The 12556-nt window shown below is 61.1% G+C and overlaps 1 protein-coding gene across 3 annotated transcripts in view; it reads right to left on the bottom strand.

The window, feature by feature from the left end:
- Window positions 1–12556, bottom strand: part of SRC (SRC proto-oncogene, non-receptor tyrosine kinase) — a 26333-nt gene continuing 13777 nt past the window's right edge. For 2 of the 3 annotated variants that reach the window (XM_064521428.1, XM_064521426.1), the window contains exons 3-13: window positions 12442–12541; window positions 11707–11724; window positions 7788–7886; window positions 7280–7383; window positions 5864–6013; window positions 5432–5587; window positions 4798–4977; window positions 4593–4669; window positions 3859–4012; window positions 3612–3743; window positions 1–2812 (exon numbers count right to left, since the gene is read on the bottom strand). In XM_064521428.1, the coding sequence (XP_064377498.1) occupies window positions 2604–2812; window positions 3612–3743; window positions 3859–4012; window positions 4593–4669; window positions 4798–4977; window positions 5432–5587; window positions 5864–6013; window positions 7280–7383; window positions 7788–7886; window positions 11707–11724; window positions 12442–12541 (1379 nt within the window). In that variant the 3' untranslated portion in view covers window positions 1–2603. The remainder of the gene's footprint in view (window positions 2813–3611; window positions 3744–3858; window positions 4013–4592; window positions 4670–4797; window positions 4978–5431; window positions 5588–5863; window positions 6014–7279; window positions 7384–7787; window positions 7887–11706; window positions 11725–12441; window positions 12542–12556) is intronic. The other variant, XM_064521427.1, reaches the window with a different exon arrangement.

Genomic DNA, 12556 nt, shown 5'->3' with positions numbered 1-12556 from the left:
ATTCAAAAACTCACTACAGCAGCTGCTGCTCTGCAAGCCAACCAGGACAGGATCGCGCTGTGCTGACCAAGGAGAGCCCATTCGAGCCGATTTTGAAGCTGTTGCTAATTAAAAAGGATCCGCAGACCAACCGACTGATGGAGGACTTGGTTAATAAATAAGACGTGGGGCTGCACCGGCGGCTCGGGCGGCTCCCGGGGGCAGGAGGGGCGCCACGGCAGGGAGCCCAGCCGCCGTCCGCCGCCTCCCGGGGCCGCGGAGGAGTTTGCCCTTTAGCAGCACGGGGCTGGCGGCGAGGCTGGTGGCGAGCGCAGGAGGCTGCGGCCCGCGGCACGCTGCTTCTCGGGGCAGCAGCGGCTCCTCCCCGCAGCGCAGCGCCCCTTGCCCGGCTTCACGCAGGTGTCGAGATGCTCCTGCCGCGCAGGGAGCGGGCGAGAGGCAGGTGGGCTCTGCCGCAGCTTGCACAAATGACAGAGGCAAGGGAAAAAACGACGGAGGAGCGAGAGGGGCACAAAGCTACGGGGCCCAGGAGTGCCCCCGCAAGCCCCAGGGCCCTTCTGCGCAAGGAGGCCAGGCTGCTGCTACCAGGGAGAGACGTCTAGCCCTGATGGAAGCCACAAAACGCTGCTGAGCTCCTGGAAGAAACACCCGGGCTGAGAGCAACACACACGCATTGGACAGCGGTCCTGTCCCGCGAGGGTTTTTGGCACAGAGGATAGCGGGAATACGGGCAGGGACACGGCAGCGGTGGCTGTAACCAAAGCCCAGCAAGCCAGCGCGGCCAAGGACTCCGGTTGGGTACAACCGCGAACAGACATGTTAGCGTTACCGTCGGGGGGGGAAGAAACACATGCAACAAGTCAACTTCTGGGAGAGCGCGCGGGCCGCTTGAGGGCTATGTACAAATCCCCGCGGCAGCTCGGGAGCGCTCCTCCCGCCAAGAGCAAAGGGCTGCTCCGCCGCTCCGGCCACCGTGGCCGCGGGACCCACGGCTTCACTCCCAGGGGGGTTCAGCCTCCAGGGGATGTGCCTTGGGGAGCAAGTGCGAAGACGAGCTGCTTCCCGGGAATGCTCCTCCGGCGGCCTAGAGCCGTCGGCACGGCGCTCACTTTGCCCCACTGGGCGCTGCGGCCGCGGGAGCGAGGGCAGGCTGCTGAAAACATACCAGGCGGCCAGAAGCGTCGGTGAAAGCCCAACGCTCCCCCAGAAACAGCCCCAGGGAGCTGCTTGCCACATCCTTGTGCAGGCTGAGGGAAGAGGGAGGGGGCATGGGGGAACCACACCGTTCAGGACTTCTATCGGCACCCAGAACAGCCGTGCTCCCGCAGGAGCGCTGCGGCCGGCTTGGATGACTGCGCACACGCGGCCTGCGAACCGGCACGGGTGCTCCCACCAGAAGAGGTCCGTCCTCCAAGGACGCTCCGTCCCCAGCCTCATGGTGGGCCGGGGACCTGCGCAGGGACAGGACGGAGCGACTCCACAGCCCTGTTTCTCTAGCAGTGAAAAACCTTGCAGCAAAGTGGGAGGGAGGGAGCGCGCAGCTTGGTGTTGTTCCCACGCGTTTTGTGGGGTGCCGGCTGGAAGACCAGGAGCGTTTTGTGGAAGAAAACCCATCTGAAGCAGCGGGGCTGGGTAGCGAGGCAAGGGAAGGGACTCTTGTGGCATCTCCCATGGTGGTGTTCCCAGAAGTAGCTCCCTGGGTGACACAGGTCCCCTTTGCTGGGGGACAGACACAGCTGGAAGACTCAAACCTGCCCCCCGGCAGCCCAGGACACAGAGCCGCAAGCAGTGACATTTAACACTACCAACACAGGCGCTAATGCAGCTCGGCCGCAGAGTCCTGCCCGAGGTACGGACAGGGAGCTCGAAGCCAGAGCGACGCAGAACGGCCACGTCCTGGCTCCCACCCCACATCTGCAGCCATGCCACAGGGAGGATGGAAGAGGTGGCCATCACCGGGCCCCGGTGCACCGAAACGTAGCGTCCGCCCTCCGGCTGGGTATCCGAGTCAGAAACAGCAACGGCTAGTGCCTTCCCCACAGTGAAAGGTCCCCGCGAGCCCCTCGGGGAGGACTGGCACGGGGCACGGAGAGGGACTGCGGGGCAGGCGAAGGCGGGCAGGGAGACTTGTGCTGATGCAGAAAGGGGTGCGGGGGGCCAGGACCGTGTGTCCGAGGCGGGAGGTGGTGTTCTGCAGCGCTGACGTCCGACCCGGAGAGCCGGCCACCCCCAGGCACCACGGGGCTACCGGGGGGAAAGCGTCTCGCAAAGGCCAAAGGCTCTCGGAGGATGGTGCCCCACAAGCCCACTTCTCCGCTCGCCATCCGGAGCGATGTCCCCGGCCTGGCCGGTGCACGGTGCCTTCAGACTCCTCTCACCAGCAGAACAGCGACGCTTCGTTAAACAGGGACCAGAAGTCTTAATTAGCCACAGGAGAATCCAGCACCTCCACTGTCCATGCCTGGAGGCACTGCCGTGTCCTGCCCCCGGGACTGCTCCTCAAAACCTGCCTCGTGCACGAGGAGGGTAGACCTCCGTGAGCCACGTGCCCCACGCACGCACAGCGAGGCCAGGGGTCTCTGGCACCAGGAGGAGGTCCAGGTCTATAGGTTTTCACCGGGCTGGTACTGGGGCTCTGTCGACGTGAAGTAGTCCTCGAGGAAGGCCTGCAGGTACTCGAAGGTGGGCCGCTCCTCCGGGTCCTTCCTCCAGCACTGGCACATGAGGTCGTGCAGCGACTCGGGGCACTCGGGCGGGCAAGGCATCCGGTAGCCCCGCTCCACCTGGTCGAGCACCTCCCGGTTGACCATCCCTGCCAGCCGAGAGGAGACACAGCACCAAGTGAGAGTGGGCCACGTCCCTCAGCAGCAGCTCTACCAGGGGGGACGAACGAGGGCATGTTGCTGGGGCAGCGAGCTGCAAGACTTACGGAAAACCCCCATGGCTCACTTTGCGGGGAGAGAAAGGGGACCTGCCTCCCCAACACTGCTTGTCCTTGCTAGCAGACACCCCGTCACCTCACTGGGGGTCCGCAGCAGGACAGGAAGGGTGGCTGTAACACAGACAACTGCTCCTGGCCCACAGTCATCTTCCCACTCGGAAGATGACTTGCCCATCAACTTCTTTACCGTGAGGGTAACAGAGCACTGGAACAGGTTGCCCAGAGAGGTTGTGGAGTCTCTATCCTTGGATATATTCAAAAGCCATCTGGACAGGGTCCTGGTCAAAGTGCCCTAGATGACCCTGCTTGAACAGGGGGGGTTGGATAAGATGATCTCCAGAGGTCCCTTCCAACCTCAACCCTTCTGTGATCAGCACGGAGCCGAAACCCGACTTTCCTACACCACGTGCTGCTTGCCACCCACCGTCCTGAGGCTCACATACACCAGCACAGCATGGTCTGACCTGGGGATGGGGCAGCATGAGGAGTTGGCCCTCCGAGACTGCCCTCTCTGCCCAAATAGCAGGAGACATATCCCATCAATTCGTTCCTTTACTAAGATGGTTACGGGAGGCAACGTAACACCATGGGGCACTGCTGCTTGGAGGGCAGCTGGGGTGAGGATGCTACTAAGCTGACAGCATTTCTGCTGGTGAGTGCCCACTCTTACCTGGGTATGGCACTCTGCCCTTGGTGGTCAGCTCGGTCAAGAGGATGCCAAAGGACCAGACATCCGACTTGATGGTGAACCTGCCATACAAAGCCGCTTCGGGGGCTGTCCACTTGATGGGGAACTTCGCACCTGAACAGAAAGACGCCGTGAGGGACAGCTCCCAGTAAACAGCAGGGCCTGAGCCCATTGCAAGTAGCTCTAGGTGTACGCGGCGGCCTCGCTTCAGCAGCAAGCCAATGCGTACCTTGCCGGGCGGTGTACTCGTTGTCCTCGATGAGGCGTGCTAAGCCGAAGTCGGCCACTTTGCACACCAGGTTCTCACCCACGAGGATGTTGGCTGCGCGGAGATCGCGGTGCACGTAGTTCATCCTCTCCACGTAGGCCATGCCGGATGCGATCTGTGGCCGCACAGAGCAGAGCATGAGAAGCGGCTACAGGACCCGGCACACCTGAGCACCCTGATGCTCGCTGGGCGACGCCAGGGCCCCAGGGAGCTGCCAGCACCCTGGAGGAAGGCTCAGCAGGGGAACAGCTCTGCAGCTGGACCAGACTTGGCCAACAAGTCATGGGAGCAGCTGGTTGCTTGAGAAGAGCCATGCATGTGCGGGCTGCTGGTGATGGCTGTGCCAGCTGGCTAGGGACACTTGGTGGTGATGGGACCCTTCATTCCCCCAAGAACTGTGCAAAATGCTGGTCCCAGACTAGGGCCCAGCTGGAGCTGCTGGTGTAGGGCTGCACCGGCAGGATCCACCCATTAGGTGACCACAGCCAAAGCCGTTGGAGGAGATGGTTTAGCACAGAGTCTTTGCACACCTTTTCCAAGTGTGATTTCATTTCCCTTCTGTCAAGCTGCTCCAGGCTCCCAAGCACCCTGCAACCCAACATGGGCTGGACCCATGTGATGGGCACAACAGCCTGGTGAACACTGCCAGAGCCAGACGCTCAAGGACCAGGTGACCCAGGGAAGCCCAAACTCACCTGAGCCGCCATGTCCACGAGCTGGGGCAGCCGCAGGTACTTGCCCATCTCTCCCTTCAGGAAGTCCAGGAGGCTCCCTGCGAGGAAGACAATGATGAGTGCCCTTTGGAGGAGCAGAGCCAGCTCGGCTGCCTGGTTGCTCCTGGCTCAGGAGCCTGGTAGATCAGCTCTGCCCAGGCAGCTCCCGCTGCCCAGAGGCGCTCACCTTTGCTCATGTACTCTGTGACGATGTAAATGGGCTCCTCCGAAACCACTGCGTAGAGCTGAACCAGCTTCTCGTGGCGGAGCTTCTTCATGACCTGGGCTTCCTGCAGGAACGCCTCCGGAGACATGGTGCCAGGTTTCAGTGTCTTTATGGCCACTCTGGTGGTGCCGTTCCAGGTCCCTGAAGCGCAAGGCCGAGGCCGCTCAGGAAGCGCCTCCGTTTGCGGGGCATGGGGCTGTGTCCCCGCTCCCCCCAGCACCGCAGGTTTGAGCCATCTGGAGATGGCTGGGCAGAGAGGACGCTGCGCTAACCCCGGGCCACCCCACATCCTTGCGAACCCCCCTGACGGAGGAAGCTCCCAAGGGGAGGAAACACCCCTTGCAACCGCCTCCTTCGTTCACCCCAGGTCCCTGAGCCAGTGGGCAAAGACACCATCCAGACTTGCTGCCAGTCAAGCTTCATAGGATCTCACTGAAAAGACCCTGTTTGGGCTGGGTGGATTGCAGCCCGTTCTGCAAAGGATGGCAAAAGCAGCCGCTCTGTTCACCATCCATCCCCCCTCGGCTCCACGCGGCTTCCCCGGGGCGAGGGCCGATGTCCCCGAGCCCGGGTCTGGGGCTGCGGCCGTCCTTACCCATCCACACTTCTCCAAAGCAGCCTTGCCCCAGCTTCACCTCGAGCCGCAGAGACTCCCGGGGGATCTCCCAGGCGTCCTTGGCCAGGCCTTGGGTCTGGGGCTTGGAGGTGGGGCAGACGTTGGTGAGGCGGTGACACAAGCCATCGGCATGCTCTAGGGCACGAGGGGCAAATTCCAGCGTGAATTTAGGCATTTAGACACACGGCAGCTTTACCCCCTGTCCTCCCAGCCCAGCGCTTTGGGGACTTGCATCCGCACCCTTTCCCCTCTCCCCTGAAATCCAGGCAGCTTTCCGCCTGGGTCTGCTCCTCTGCCGGTTGGGCCTCCAGCTCAGTGCTCGCTTCCCCCCGGCGCAGGGCACTCGCTGCCCGCGGGACGGGATGGGACGGGATGGGATGGGACAGGACGGGCCGCGCGGCGGGTACCCACTGGAGTAATAGGCCACCAGCTGCTGCAGGCTGTTGAACTGGGTGCGCGAGGTGATGTAGAAGCCGCCGCTGTCCAGCTTGCGGATCTTGTAGTGCTTCACGTTGAGCCCCTTGGCGTTGTCGAAGTCGGAGACGGAGAGGCAGTAGGCACCTGCGGGTGAAGGCGAGCGGCTCGGGGCTGCCGCGGGGTGCAGGGGAGCTCTGCTGCCCCGCGGGGCTCCACGGCGTCGGTGGCTCTCTGGGAACCCACTGGCGATCGTGGGGAGGCACCGGCGACCGCCGCGGGGCTGAGGGCTCCGCTGCCGCTGTTGCGGCCCGGGAGGCAGGAGCCGGGGGCAGCTACACGGCATCTCACGCAGGGGCGAAGGGACCGGCAGCCCTGACTGCCCCCTCCCCAAATGCCACTGCAGGCATCGCTTCAGGCCCTTGTCTGCGCTTTGCCCCCGCTCCTGCCGTACCGCGGTATCAGGGTGCAGACAGCGAAAGGCAGGATTTAGGCCTCTGCTTAAATGAGCTGTTTCTACCGGAATAAAGCAAATAGTGCCAAATTCAAAGCACCAAAATAGGACAGCACATCAAGGAGCTTTTCCCAAAGGTGCAGTTGGAGCCAAAACTAAACTGTGTTTCCAGGTAAGAAACAGTGTCTTCAGGCAGCTGACTTGCAAAAAATCACAACTCGCACTTTCAGGAGACACAAAATTAATACAAGGAATCATTAGACATGAAGTAGGACCTAAAAATCCATCATTTGCCCTGGCAAGTTGTGCAGGAAGCATGTTTTCAAGGTCTCGCACTTATAAAGGAGCCAGGAAAAAGCAAAAAAAGAAACCCTGTGCACTTGGGGAAGTGGAGGGGAAGGAAGAGCATCCTCCAGCGCAGCCCTCCTGCAGCCGGGAGCTGCTGTTTCCACTCCCGAGCACTTCAGAGGCGCTCGGGTGTTTTGGCGAACAAGCCGCTGGGGCCGAGACGGGTAGACGACAGGGCTTTGGGCAGGGGGACAGCTCTGCCTCCCCTTTGGGCTCTGGGAGAAGCAAGGGGAGGAAGGACAACAGCTTCAGGAACAAACGTGCGGCAAACCACAGCCGCCAGCGCTGCGCAGGCAGCAGAGCTCGGACGCAGAGCCCAGGCAGTGGAGGCCTGCGAGCACCGACGGGGACGGGGGGAGGCACCCGGCTGCCCCAGCTGCAATCCCTCTGCCAAGGACAAGAGTCGGCGGTGGAGCCGGAGTGGCCGTGCCCGCGGGGCCGAGCGCCCGGGACGTGCCGCCGCAGCGGAGGCGAGCGCAGAGCCCCGGCCCGGCGCTGCCGCCCGCCCGCCCGCGAGTCCCCGTTGCTCCTGGTTACGTGGCGGTTCCCGCGCCCTGACCCACTTTCCCGCGGCGGGCTGGGGGAGGCAGGGGCGAGCGGGCACGGCTCACCTTTCGTGGTCTCGCTCTCCCGCACCAGGAAGGTCCCGCGGGGGTTCTCCGGGTTGAGCAGCAGCCGCTCGGACTCGCGCCGCGTGATCTTCCCAAAGTACCACCTGGGGAGCCGGCGAGAGCGGCTCAGCGTGGGCGGCCAGCCCCGCGCCCGCCCCTCGGTGCCCCCCGCGTCCCGGCCGCCCCCGCGCTCCCCGGCCCCCCGATCGCAAGGCCTGCGCTTTCCGTAGGGGCAGCGCCAGCGCCTCAGCTCCGCGGGGCCCTCGCAGGCGCGCGCTCGTCCCTCGGCCGCGCAAACACCTCAGCGCCCCGCGCGCGCCTTGGAGACGGGCAGGGAAGCGTTCAGCAGCATCGCGGATGCGAGGGGGGGAAAAAAACCCAGGACCCAGGGGCGCCGTGGTGGGGAGCGCAACAGCGGTGCCGGGGAGGAGGGGACGGGAGAGGGGAGAAGCGGCCCGCGGGGCTTCTTGCGGACGCGTCCGTGAACTGTCTGAAAGACGGCAATTACTCTTCGGCCTGGATGGAGTCCGAGGGGGCGACGTAGTTGCTGGGGATGTAGCCCGTCTGCCCGGTGGTGAGGGAGTGAGCCAGCCACCAGTCGCCTTCCCTGGAGGAGAAGGAGAGGCAGCGTGAGCCCAAAGGGTCCCCGGCCACCCCCGGCAGCACCCGGCCGCGCGGCCCCTCTGCACGGGAGCGCCTGGCGCGGGCAGGCGGGACGGAGAGACGGCAGAAACACACACCCCTGGGTGCGAACCAGGTCCACGGGGACCAAAAGGCAAAGCAGGGATGAGAAGAGAAAAATAAATAAATAAATAAATAAAAGAAACAAAATGATGGAAGCGATTTCAAAAAGCGCCAGGGAAAACAAAACGGCAGAGTTTGTTAAACTCCGGCTACACAAAAGCAGTAAAAGCGGGGAAATAAATAAGCAAAGGGGAGAGGTGGAAAACAGCCAAGCGGCGTTTGCCCTGCAGCGGGGCCAGGGCCAGATCTGGCGGGCAGCGGCAGCCGGGCAGCGTTCGGGGTCCGCCGGCCGCCCCGGGAGGCTCCGCAGCGGGTCAGCAGCAGGAAAGGCCGGGAAGCAAAATCAAAGGGGCCCTGGAAGGAAGCGTCCCCTTCCCAGCGTACAGCGGGGAACACAACATGGAGGTGCCTGTCCATCAAAGACAAAATCAATTAAAAAAAAAAAGTATTTTTTTTAGTATGCATCTAATTTATTCTGATCACGAGGGAGACAAGACTACAGGAAAACTGCAGAGTCCCGAGACGAGCACTGCAAGGATTTGCCAGATGGTGAAACTTTTCGGGGCAACCTTTTCAAACACTTAAAAAAAATAATAATAATAAAATGAGGTAATCATCTCAGTCTCCACTAGCAGCCTGGCTCCCAGCACAGCCCCTGGCGACCGTGAACCCCGGGGGACTCCAATGCGTCCCTGCTCCCTGCGAGGGCAACCCCAGCCTTGCCGCAGGCATGCCGCGGGGATGCTGCCCCTGCCGCCCGCGCGGAGGTGGCTGGAGGGATCCCACGGCTCCCCGGATGGGGCTGCTGGCCCAGTCGCCTGCGCTGGGGCAGCTGCGAAGGGGCAGGAGGCTGGTTCAGCCTCCTTTCTCACAGGACCGGAGAAAACATCTGCTTGCAAAATGCCCAGATTTCAGCTTGTGGCTTTATTCCAGCTTGGGCTGAAAGGTTGCAATGTGGGAATTCTGCAAAAACAAACTATTCCAAAAATGTCTCAGTGGGACAGGAAACAGAAAAAAAAAAATCAAAACAAAGCATTTCAACAATTCCCTGTACGACCTTACCCAAAACACCCCATTACATCCCTGCTGACTGCCAGCTGGCCGGGAGGAAACCTTCTCCTGCTGGAAGCGGTACCAGGAGAGCCTTTCCCTCACTGCCATGAATGGATCCGGCCATTCGGGGAAGCAGAGCATCTCCACAGACAGCACTGGATGTCGGAGCAGGGGGTGAGCAACGTGGCGACCACATGCTGGGACAACTCGAGCATGGGGCTGGCTCATCCTCTGCTTGTCCCAAGCTAAGCCCTGGGTCTGCTGCAACCACGACTGGCCTGAGCAAGTTTCCCAAGCCCTGTCTCCTCTCGCCCTCTGAAAACACAGTGCCCTTGCAGCAGACAAAACCACTAGTCATCCCCCAAAAATGTTGGCCTGCCGCTGAGCCGGCCAACGACAGCACCCCACGGCTTCGATGTTACGGCGCAGGGACAGGCTTTCTGGATGCAGAGGCTGCAGGTGAGACTCGCGCCCTCAAGCCTCGAAAGGGGATGGTGGCTGGTCTCCAGCTGAGCTTGGTTCACGACGAAGCACAGAGCTGCTCTCAGTGCAGAAACCCCTCTGGCTGGCACACCTTCCTGCATGTCAGCCCCATCGAAAAGCGGTCCCAAGCAGCCTCCGATTTTGGGCTCCCACCCTGCGAGGGACCTGGTAGCCCTTTTCAGATCAAATGCAGCATTCTCCAAAAGAGCTGCTTGACAGCCCTGCCAGCCTCCTGGGCTCCGGCTGTGACTCCTCTCTCAAAGCCCAGAGGCAGAAGACATTGCATGCCTGCCTTTGCCACCTCCAAAACTTCACAGCTCCCTCCTCCGAAGGCTGAGGAGTGGAGTGCCGGCTGCTTGACTTCCCCGGAGGTCTGCAGTTATCTCATTTCAGTCCATATGGCTCCTTCCCCTCCAATTTAATTTGGACTGGAGCAAGTCCAACATTTCAAGAACAGTGCTAAAAGGTCTGAACTCCGCAATTCCAGAGATCAATCTGGATTCATTCAAAGCCAGGCATGGATTAGAGCATGTAACACACTCAGCCAGACAAGTTGCACAAGAGCATTACACGACTCCCAGCCCACCACCAAAGGGCGTGCAGGTACCATCAAGCAACACCCTCTGGCTGCCACATTTTTCTAACGAGCCTTTTCGGAGGGAAAACAGTATCTCCAGTGTTCAAGCTCACTGCGCTTGCAGCACATGGCTCAAGCACGAGCTATAAGGTCAGTGAGCACAAACGCTGGGCAAGGTGGGCAGCTCTTCCAAGAGTGTCCGGAGCACCTGGGCACCAGAGCAGGATGCTGAGCGGCTGAAAGCATTCAGCACAAAGAGACGTTTACTCCTCCACCAGCACCGTGCAAAGGAGTTTTCCGAAGTCTGTCTCCCTCTGGAAGCCTCATCAATGTAGTTGCACCAGATACCAGAAGGGTCAGTAGCTAAACACTGCACCTTCGATTTCCTATGCTCTGCATCTCCAGCCCAGCCCTTTCGTTCGCCAGGATGCCGCAGAGCGTGTACCACACAGACCTCCCCTCCGACCAAGCCTTTGAAAAACCACAGCGGGAGAGGAGGGTGAGGGGGAGAATGGAAACCCCATAGCTGCTTTAATGGATAAAGAAAAAAACCCTGAGCTGGCGGCACAATCCAGAATCCCTGACAGGCAGAGCTCACTCTGTAGAAGCACAAATCAGAAAAAAAGGCTTAGGGCTTGTACATCAACACAGGTGTGAAACCAAGAGTCACCGAACACCCCAAATTAAGGCTTTTCTCGTACCATTGAAGTCCTTCACTCTGCACATCCCAGGCTTCATGGATTAAATGCATCACCGTTAATACACAGTGTGGGGGGAACAAGGGAAACAAGGATCAGATAGAAAAAGCATGTGCGCAACACTGCTGGATCTCTGCAGGAGGAATATTACCTCTGGGACATTCCCTGATGTTTCCACTTTTTGACTTTGCCGTGTTATTTTTGGTTCCCAGGTTTTAAGGAGGCAGCAGAAGGGAGAGCCAAAGCTGCTAAACTGGAAAGCTGCCCCCGGGCACGCCGTGGCAGGCGCCCCTCGCCGCGCGCAGCCGGGCTGCCGGCGCTGCAGCCCACACGCGGGCACGTTCCCACTACAGAGCACGCCTGCTTCCAACACCGGGCACGTCTGGGAGCACTTACTTTTCCAGCTCGTCACGCTGCCCTGCTCCACACGTCAGGCAACGCATGCGCAGTTATGACTGCGATGGAGAGGAAATAACCGGGAGCCACAACGCTGCGGACGTGCCCGCGTCCCCCTGAGCGACTCACACACCTCACTGCTTGGATGAGGAAAGAGAATAGGCAAAAGAGACCAGGAGGGAGCAGTGGGCTAAGTGGAACGGGGCTGAGGGGTGCCAGACATGGACAAAGTGAGCAGGCCAAGCGCAGACCTCCTCGGCGCAGGCAGCTCTGCACAGAGCTGTTCCCCGGTGCAGGAAGGGGCTCCATGCTCTGTCCTGCTCTCCCAGGGAGGAGAAACCCAGGAGACCGCAAAATGATCAGGCGACCTCTCCTCCCAGCCCTGCTCCACCCAACCCTGCCCCGACACAGGCAGCAGACAAGCTTTTACCATCTCAGATCCATTAATAATAATAATAGTAACTGGCAATACACACCTGACGTCCACTTTTCTCCTAAATGAAAGCATGGTGCAAAGGAGAGAAAAAAGTCAAGAGAGAAGCTTAAATCAGAGACGCTGTGTAAGCGCAGAGGCTGCGGAAAAGCAAAGCCGAGGAGGCATCTCCAGGCAAACGCGAGGGAGCTGAGCACTGACGGGACAGGCGGGATCGGGACCCCACACAGGAGGACACGGACAAGCGCCAGGGAAGCTGCTGCCCCCAGGACGAGGAAGCGCCATGAGAGTCACGGGCGGCTGGGTGGTGAAGCAGCGGTGCCGCTGGCAGGGGCCAGGAGGACGCAGGAATACGAGCGGCCCGAGCACCTGAACAAGTCTCAGCTTCTGGGGCGCCCCAGCTCCGCGCGTTAGCACTAACCCCGACGGGAGGTGCCGTCTGCGTTTGAGGCGCTCTGAAGGTTTCTGCCCCATTTCGCTTCTGGGCTTTCCCCCCCGGAGCTGGGGACACGCGCGCTGCCGGTTCGCGGCCCTCGTCGTCTGAGCACCGCCCCGGCCGCCTGCCTGGGCACGGGGGAGGCAGCAGCTCCGACACCGGAGAAGGCTCTCGGCGTGCCGGGAGGGCACGGGGTATCCGTCACCAAAGCCCTGGGGCTCAGTGACTCCCCTGATCCCCTCTAACCCCGGCAGGGGTAGGACAGCCAGCAAGGTTCCCCGAGTTGGGGAGAAGGCACCAGCTCACCCACGCCAGAGCAGGCCGGCCCGCGGGGACACTTACGTGTTGTTGACAATTTGGAGACGTTCTCCTTTCTTGAAGGACAAGTCTGTTTCCGTCCGGGACTCGTAATCGTAGAGGGCCACGAAGGTGGTGACTCCACCTGCAACAGACACAA

The sequence above is a fragment of the Dromaius novaehollandiae genome, chromosome 16 (genome assembly GCF_036370855.1).
Source record: "Dromaius novaehollandiae isolate bDroNov1 chromosome 16, bDroNov1.hap1, whole genome shotgun sequence".
Taxonomy (NCBI): domain Eukaryota; kingdom Metazoa; phylum Chordata; class Aves; order Casuariiformes; family Dromaiidae; genus Dromaius; species Dromaius novaehollandiae.
Note: the sequence above shows the minus strand (reverse complement) of the source record. Positions and strands in the feature narration are given on the sequence as shown.